The sequence below is a fragment of the Alligator sinensis genome, unplaced genomic scaffold (genome assembly GCF_000455745.1).
Source record: "Alligator sinensis unplaced genomic scaffold, ASM45574v1 scaffold144_4, whole genome shotgun sequence".
Taxonomy (NCBI): domain Eukaryota; kingdom Metazoa; phylum Chordata; order Crocodylia; family Alligatoridae; genus Alligator; species Alligator sinensis.
In genome coordinates, this window is record NW_005842190.1 from 1,898,979 (window position 1) to 1,908,124 (window position 9,146).

General features: G+C 47.4%; 1 protein-coding gene across 1 annotated transcript in view; it reads right to left on the reverse strand.

Moving 5' to 3' along the window:
- The window catches only part of LOC112550722 (AF4/FMR2 family member 3-like), a 46,910-nt gene that overhangs the window by 8,639 nt on the left and 29,125 nt on the right, over positions 1–9,146 (reverse strand). The window contains exon 3 of the mRNA XM_025207224.1: positions 6,690–7,487. Within this exon, the coding sequence (XP_025063009.1) occupies positions 6,690–7,487 (798 nt within the window). The remainder of the gene's footprint in view (positions 1–6,689; positions 7,488–9,146) is intronic.

Here is a 9,146-nt window from a genome sequence, read left to right on the forward strand (position 1 = left end):
GGCAGCAGGGCAGGCCCTACGAGGAGAGGCTAAGGGACCTGAACCTGTTCAGCCTCCACAAGAGAAGGCTGAGGGGGGATGTAGTGGCCTGTTACAAACTAGTCAGAGGGAACCAGCAGGTATTGGGGGAGTCCCTGTTCCCCCGAGCACTCCCAGGAGCGACTAGAAATAACGGTCACAAGCTGGCAGAGGGTAGATTCAGACTGGATATCAGGATGTGCTACTTCACAGTCAGGGCGGCTAGGATATGGAACCAACTTCCAAGCGAAGTGGTGCTGGCTCCTACCCTGGGGGGCTTTAAAAGGAGGTTAGACGAACATCTCGCTGGAGTCGTTTGACCCCAGTACTTTTTCCTGCTATGGCAGGGGGTCGGATTTGATGATCTGCTCAGGTCCCTTCCAACCCTACCAACTATGAAACTATGAAACAATTAACACGTTATTTGCCCATGTTAACTGTGATTAATTGACAGCCCTAGAAATAAGTCACATTAGGTTTGTGTTTATTTAGTTTTCATCATTCCTAGAGGTGCACCGAAACATCAGTCAGATACCAGATTGGCACCGATTATAAAGAAAATTGTCTATATCAGAAATCGGCCTGATATGGCTGATAATTTGGCCGATAAATGGCACACGTTATTTGCCCATGTTAACTGTGATTAATTGACAGCCCTAGAAATAAGTCACATTAGGTTTGTGTTTATTTAGTTTTCATCATTCCTAGAGGTGCACCGAAACATCAGTCAGATACCAGATTGGCACCGATTATAAAGAAAATTGTCTATATCAGAAATCGGCCTGATATGGCTGATAATTTGGCCGATAAATGGCCCTTACATGCATGCAGCTGCAGCACAGCATATAGGCAGCAAGGACTGCAGCCTGGAGAGCTGTGTGCAGCTAGCAAGTCTGGTGTGGTGGAAGGAAAGGGAAGGGAAGCGGCATGGTGGAGCAGATCAAGGCCCCTGTAGTGAGGGAGGAGTGGGGCTGGGGCTGTGACAAGGGCTGGCCAGCCAGGGTGGGGCGGGCATGGAAGAAAACCACAGCTTATCCAGGGAGCAAGGTGGGTGGGAGGCAGCTCACACTACTGCGCACCACTCACCCAGGAGCTCCTCATATGGCCAGCTGTCTGGCACACGTCCAGTGGCTCCCACCACTCATCCGGGGGGACGGGACATGTGCCCCTGGATCTGCGCAGGGCAGGGAGGGGTGAGGCTGGGACTGGGACTGGGACATGTGCCCCCTGCTCTTCTCGGCAGGGCAGGGCTGGGCTCAGGGTAGGTAGTGGCAGGGGGGTGGGGGGGGCTGCAGCCACCCTAAAATTTGCTGTTGCCCCTCTACCCTGCCCATCCCAACACCGCAGCTGCACACCCCGAGCCCAGCCCCACCCTGCTGGGAAGAGCTTGGCACAGCCCCGGCCCCAGCCCACCCTGCCCCATGCAGATCCAGGGGCATATACTCCCCCCCCCCCCCGGGCATATACTCCCCCCCCCCCATGCCCTCCCAGACGAGCAGCAAGAGCCACCAGATGAGCAGGCGACCACCGGACGAGTTACTGAACAAGCTGCTCCTGGATGAGCAGTACGCAGTGGCAGGAGCTGCCCCTCCTCCCCACACCCCCTGGATGAGCCATGGCTCCATCCTGCAGCCACCCTGCCCCAGCTGGGCAGCACTTGCCCTAGCCCCTGACCCAGTCCTATTTTCTCCTTCCTTGTCCTTCAGTCTCCTACCATTTACGTTCTCTCTCTGCCATGCCATTTTCCTTCAGGTCTCCTCAATTTCTTTCTGCATCCCACATTTCCCTGTACACCATCCCACACTTTGTCTAAGCTAGTCTGAAAAGTGTCTGGTTGTAACACTTTTGGTAATGCATTCTCCATTAAATGTTTTAAGAATCTAATGTAGGCATAGTAATGTATTCTTTAAAAAAAACGCAAAACTACCTGGATAAAATAAAGGCCATGGAGAGAGAACTGAGACTTACTCAACCCAGGTGTTGAGCCAATATGCAGTGCCAAAAGTAGAACAGGTAGCTTCTGTGTCTGGCATGCAACAGATCAAAGAGCAGACAGGTGACACAGCAGCAGGTTGAGCAGAAAACAGAAAGCAGAGCAGCAGATTGGGCAGGGGAAGGGGAAGGGGAAGGGAATCAGAGCGGCACTTCAGGAGGTGTAATTTGGCGCCAAAAAAGTGGCACCCCACTGACTTAGCCAGTTCAATCTATGTTGAAAACAGGTTGCCTTGTCTACACTAAACTCTGAAAACTTGTTGGCTAATATGAGTTGCTAAGATGTTCAACAATACACCTTTCATTCAGGCCTAGACAAAGTCTCCAGTGACCTTCTGCACTAAATATTTTCCCCATGCTACATAGTTCTTTGCACCAAGCCCCTCTGCCTCTTTTCTGTTTTCCATATTTCCCTGCATGCTTTCCATCTCCCTCTTCCTCTTCTACATTCCTCCATCTTCTCACAGTTCCCTTACCATTTCCTAACAAGTTTCCCATCCTGACTTCCCTCAAAGCCTCATTTCTGGCACCTCCAGTCTTTAGGGTTCTGCATTGACCTCCCAAAGGGGTCACCTCCCAAAGGCTTCCAGTGGGTCACCCTTTGTACCCACTGGAAACAATAGGATCCTAGCTATTCTCTGCAAAGGAGATATGATGGTTATGTTGCTGAGGGAGCATCCTATGACTTCAGTGTCCTATTGACAATGATGAGAGAGAGTGGTAGGTGGTCTGAGTGGTTGACTCATTCCAGGGACTCTTGAAAACTTGGCTTAAAAGCATTTTTTTTTAAATCAAATCACTTTCCAAGGACAAGTCACTTCACTTTTGCTTGGAACTGGTGCTAAATTCACTTGGAGAAAGTAACTGTGGTTGGACAGCCTGAAGGGACTAGATGAGACCATACAATTATTTTCATAGAGATTTGGTTTCCTAAAAAATTGACAGGGCAGTCAACTGTCAAATCAGAAAAATCATATTCCCAGCCAAACACAGAATAGCTCAGACCTATAAATGGTGTAAATTGGCACAGGCTTACTGAAATCAAGAGACCTACACCAATTCCCACCCCGGATATGATCCTCTATGAGAAACATGGAAAACTTAAAGTATAATTTTCTGCTAAAAAACCCCAGCAAAAAAAAAAAAAAAAAAAATCACAAAAACTTCCCCATCAGAATATTCTCTGGTTAACAACTCATAAGCCATGAACAAGGGGTTGGTAAGCCATAAACAAGGCACCAGACCACACCAGGTAAGTAATAAAGGGAACACATGCCATCAAGACACAGGAGCACCAAGAGCCCCCTTTGGGGGACTAAAATGTCTTTATACAAACGCCAGAAGTATGGGGAACAAGCAGGAGGAGCTCACACTCTTGCTTGCTAGCACCCAGTATGACATAGTCGGACTAACCGACACATGGTGGGGTTCTACAGAGTGGGGAAAAAAAGGTGGGGGGGTAGCACTCTATGTTAAGGAGCAGTATATGTCTTCCACCATTAAGGTGGGGGTGGAGGAGGGGAACACCAAGGCATTGTGGGTCAGGATCCAGGCGGGGCCAGGGAAAGGGACTTGGTTGTGGGGGGGTCTACTACAGGTCTCCTCATCAGGATCAAGAGCTAGACAATGTATTCTCCGGGCAGCTAGCAGACGCCACAAAGGCGAGGGAGGCGGTGGTCATGGGAGATCTAAACTACCCAGATATCTGCTGGGAGGAGCAGACAGCCAAAACAAGCTGCTCATGGAGGTCCTTACACTGTGTGCAGGATCTCCACATAACCCAGGTGGTGTCTAGTCCCACCAGGGGTAGCGCCTTGCTTGACCTAGTCTTAGCAACAGGGGACGATCTCGTGGGGAACATGCGAGTTCATGGTAGCCTGGGAGATAGTGACCATCACTTGGTCAAGTTCACTATCCAGCGAAGGGTGGGTAAAGTAACTAGTGGGGCTAAGCTGTTGGACTTCAGAAGGGCCAACTTCAGCAAGCATAGAAGGCTAGTTAGTGAGGGGATGCAACTCAAGAACATACAACATATGGGGGTCCAGGAAGGTTGGAGGTATCTCAAGGGAGTGATCCCCAAGGATATGTGCCCAGCAAGGTTTAAAATCAAAATGAGGAAGGCCTCCTACAGGTAGAAGGAGGCAGCCTCCCGGCCAGTGTGCTCAGCTGGCTGCAAACCCCCGCCACTCCTGGCCAGCTACAAACCTCCCCTCTCCCGGCCAGAGTGCCTGGCCAGCTACAAACCTCCCCTCTCCCGGCCAGAATGCCTGGCCAGCTGCAAACCCTAGCTCATAAACCCTGTGCTCCCTGCCCTGCTGCCCTCCCCCAGGCCCTCCGGAGCACAGCGTGTGTGACTGGCACAGCAGGTCACAGTGGGGCGACGCACAAAAGCTGGCTGCTGTTGCAAGCTCCACGCTGCCCTGGCCATAACTTCTGTGTGCACAGGGGCAGTGCAGAGTTGTGCCCCTTGTTGCTGCCCCCACCTGCAGAGGAAGAATGGCCAGGGCAGCATGGAGCTCGCAGTGGCAGGCAGCTTTTGTGCACATCCCCCCTGTGCGCTGCCACACTAGGTTACACACGCTGCACTCCGGAGCACCTGGGGGAGGGCATCAGGGTGGAGAGCATGAGGCCGCAGCATGCCCCCCCCCCGGGAAACCAGCACGGGTTTGTCACGGGTAGATCCTGCCTAACAAACCTTATAGCCTTCTTTGACCAGGTCACACACTGCCTGGACGCAGGAGCCGAGGCTGATGTCATCTTCCTGGACTTTAGGAAGGCCTTTGACACAGTTTCACACCTTATCCTCACTGGGAAGCTAGCAGACTGTGGAGTGGACACCTACACGGTCAGGTGGGTGGCCAACTGGCTTAGGGACTGCACCCAGAGAGTAGTAGTGGATGGTTCCTTCTCGGTCTGGAGGGAGGTGGGCAGTGGGGTCCCGCAGGGTTCGGTCCTCGGACAGATATGATTTAATATCTTCATCAGCAATTTGGACAAGGGCGTGGAGAGCATTCTCTCCAAGTTCGCTGATAATACCAAGTTATGGGGCAAAGTTAGTACACTGGGAGGGCAGGGAGCAGGTTCAGACTGACCTGCACAGGTTGGATCAATGGGCAGAGAGAAATAGGATACAATTTAATAAAGAAAAAAGTAAGGTACTCCACCTGGGAAGGAGGAACCCCCAGCACACCTACAGGTTAGGGAGTGTCCTTCTCAGCAGCTCGGAGGCAAAGAAGGATCTTGGAGTCATAACTGACTCCAAGATGAACATGAGCCGGCAGTGTAACGAGGCCATCAACAAGGCCAATTGCACCTTGTCATGCATTAGCAGGTGCATGACTAATAGAACAAAGGAGGTGATGCTCCCCCTCTATGCGGCACTGGTCAGGCTGCAGTTGGAGTACCGTGTCCAGTTTTGGGCACCGCACTTCAAGAGGGACGCAGAGAATCTGGAGAGGGTCCAGAGGAGGGCCACTCACATGATTAGTGGCCTTTGTGATAGACCCTATGGGGGGAGGTTGAGTGAGCTGAATCTCTTCAGGCTTCACAAGAGATGGCTGAGGGCAGATCTTGTGGCCACCTATAAATTTATTAGGGGAGGTCAACGAGGAATAAGGGAAACGCTGTTTACTAAGGTGCCCCAGGGAGTGACTAGGAATAATGGGTGTAAACTACTTGAGAGTGAATTTAGATTAGATATTAGGAAGAAATTTTTCACAGTGAGGGTGGCCAGGATCTGGAATGGGCTTCCAAGAGAGGTGGTGCTATCACCTAGCTTGAAGGTCTTCAAGAGGAGGCTGAATAGTCACCTGGCTGGGGTCATCTGACCTCGGTCCTCTTTCCTGTCAGGAGCAGGGGGTCGGACACGATGATCCATTGTGGTCCCTTCCGACTCTACAATCTATGAATCTATGACTGCTTTGATTAATTTCCAGCACAAAGAGGCATCTTTAAAGATATACAGCAGATACCGGAAATGTTGCCTGGAAGTTTGTTTTTTTTTTTTGTTTTTTTTTACTGAGACATGCATGTTTTAAGCTTTTTTGGTTTTCCATTAGATGGTGCTTCTTGAGGAAAATACATTGCATATTTCTCTCTTAATCTCTTTAGAAATCACTTTGCAATGGAAACAATCATTATAAAAGCCATTGATGTGAAAAGCTAGTCCCATTATTAGACTCTTGTCTCTGTGATACAACAGATATTGATTATACAAGTTATTTACATCTTGAAGCTGTTCTGACATCATTGAAAAGAACAGAACTACTCTGGACCATCAGCAGTCACTCTGACCAAAGGGAGAAAAACAACCAAATATGGGAAGACTATAAGTAATATTGCAGACTCTTGAACACATAAAATAAATGTTGTATCCCACTAGATTTTGTCCAGCTGCAAGACTTGGATATCAAGGAAAAATCCTGCTGATTAACATATTTAATGTATGCTAACAGAAGTTTTGCTACTGTAAGGTAACTGCAGTCCTGAAGACAGCCAGGGTTTTATCTCCAACATATTTTTTTATCTAAAATACAAAGCTACTATTTTCAGCATATTATATCTTAATGTAAAAATTGAAAAAAACCCTAAAAAACTTTTAAACAAATGTACTGCTTAAAAAGATGTAATTTGCAAAAATTAGTCACCAGCTTATTATGAAATAGCTAAAAAGCACTTACCTCTTCTTGCTTGGGAATGCTAAATTTTGCAATCTTAGACTTGGTTCTAGTTGAGTCAGGTTTATTAGAAGGAACTCCCCTATATGATGTACAGTGCTTGTTAGTTTCTGCAGATAATTTTAGCTTTGGGGATTCATCAGGAGCCTGATCTTGTCCATCCATTGGCCTTACATAAGCTGTTGGTTTCTGCTGCACTATAGTGGGCTTTGAAGCAAGTGAAGGAGGAAAGTTTTGAACACAATGCCCAGTGGTATGTTTTGTTGGCCTTTCTTGAGCCTGAGGTCCAACTTCTGCATTGCAACTTATTTTTGACTGCTGTTGCACTCTGCTGACACTGTCTCCAAGTGTGGATCTTAAAGTACCTGGTTGTGTAGCATTGGAGGCAGAGGATGTTGGACTTGATGCATAGTGTTTTAGCTTTTCTAGACTGGATTTTTGGTTAGTAATTTTGAAGTCACTGTTGTGTGACTCAAGTAATCTGTGGCCATGCTTGCTTGTCCTCTGCTGGCCATCAGAAGCATTTTGCCCAACTTTTTGCCAACCCATTGTGGTGCTCTTGTTCTGTCCACATAATGCTGCTGGTATGGAGGATGAAGTGCTGATGGAAGGCTGGGACTGTGGTCTTGAGTCTGTAATGAAATGTTCATCTGCTTTAGCTACAGATGCCTGTGGGATCCCTGGTTTTGGAACCCCAACAAGGTGGCTCTGGTTGGATCGATCAGTCAGTAAATCTTTCATTTCATCATAGTTGCCTAATGTATTCTGGATGCGATTTGAGAGCTCATCCCCCTTATTAGTCTGCAAAACAAAAACATGAAATATTCTGTAACAATTAAATCAAGATAAAACAATACATGCTACTGCTTCAGTAAGGATTTCTGCTGCATTGTCTCATTCAGCAACACAGTTGAGGGATGAAATAGAAAATCTGTATCGTCACCAAAGACACTTGTCAACATCTTAAATCTACCCTGAACTGGAAAAGCTATAAAGGGCCTTAGAGTATATAAAAAAGAAATCTATCACTGGTATTGCACTATAGTTAAAATATATTACCTGGAAACTAGAAAATGTATTATTGCAACTACACAGAATGGTTTGGATTAAATCTGACCATGATAAACTTCCCATGTAGCCCACTGTAAACTTCTCTTTCAAGGAAGGCTGAAGGAAAATACACCATTCTTAATTTCCTCCTGTACATTATCAATACACAACTGTACACTGCAGCACAGTAAGGCCATGCATAGCTGGACTAAGGACTGAATTCATCAGTCTAAGCCAGGGGTGTCCAACCTTTTTGAATGTGGAGCCATATTCAAACACCTCACAGGATGCGGTATCACATCAGGAAGTGATGTCATGTGACCTTTGACACCCATGAAGTTGCAGGAAGTAACAATGAAACAGGCCTAACCAGTTCAAAACTCTCCCTCTATAGCATCCACCTCTGCCACTGTTCGGGACAGGATACTGAGCTGGATGGACCATTGGGCTGACCAAGCATGGCACTTTTTATGCTCTTATGTTCTTTGGCTGAGCTTCCAAACTACGGCTGAGATTTGCAAAAAGGGGTAGATAGGCATGTTACAAAGTTGTCATAAAAGATTTGGAGCCCTCTAAATCCCATTCATTTTAATGGAAGTTGCCTTTTGACTCAGCTTTGAAAATCTCAGCCCAAGGTGCCAACCAAATAAGTCAAAATATATTTTGCATTTCTATGCAGCGCATCTATGTGGGGCTCTCCAAGCATTTTACAAACATTAAATGAACCTCAGGACATCCCTGATTTTCAGAAGAAATGTGGTGGTGAGGACATTCTGGGAACATCTCTCACTCTCTGTGTGTGATCTGCTTCTACTGTCCTTGGACTACCCTAGAAGGGCCCTCACTGCCTCATTTCGAGTTCAGAGCAGGTAAAAGTATAAGTGGGTAGGAAGGGCTTATTTTTTGGCAGCAGGTTTGAGTGGCTTGAAGCTAGTGAAGATGTACCCACAATTAGTCACTGACCAGAGTGGGAACACAGTTGTCCTCACTTGTTAACATAGCTCTAAGGCCCTGCATGGTCTCTGCCTACATGTTGCTCTCATGTCCTCTTGCTTTCCTAAATCTCATGAGAGTAGAGGATTCCCATCATGCCTATTGGACTGCCATCACTGGATAGCTGTCCTGGTTCTAAGGTTGTGCTTCTGACTCTTTCGTGTCCTCTTTTACGGTGCACACTTAGAACTCCGGCTTTTCTTTCCCGCCCATTTTGCTAAACTGTGATTATTCCCATGGGGCATGAATTTAGTTCAGTGGCTATGATTCTGCTCTCTCATACAGAGGCAATGACTCTCATAAAGTACGGCATATTTTAGTAGGATACAAACATTTTGAAAGCCACACAGAAAGCAATAAGCAGTTTTTAGTCACATGAGCTTACCAGGTATCAACCACCTGCTACTTGGGTTCCTG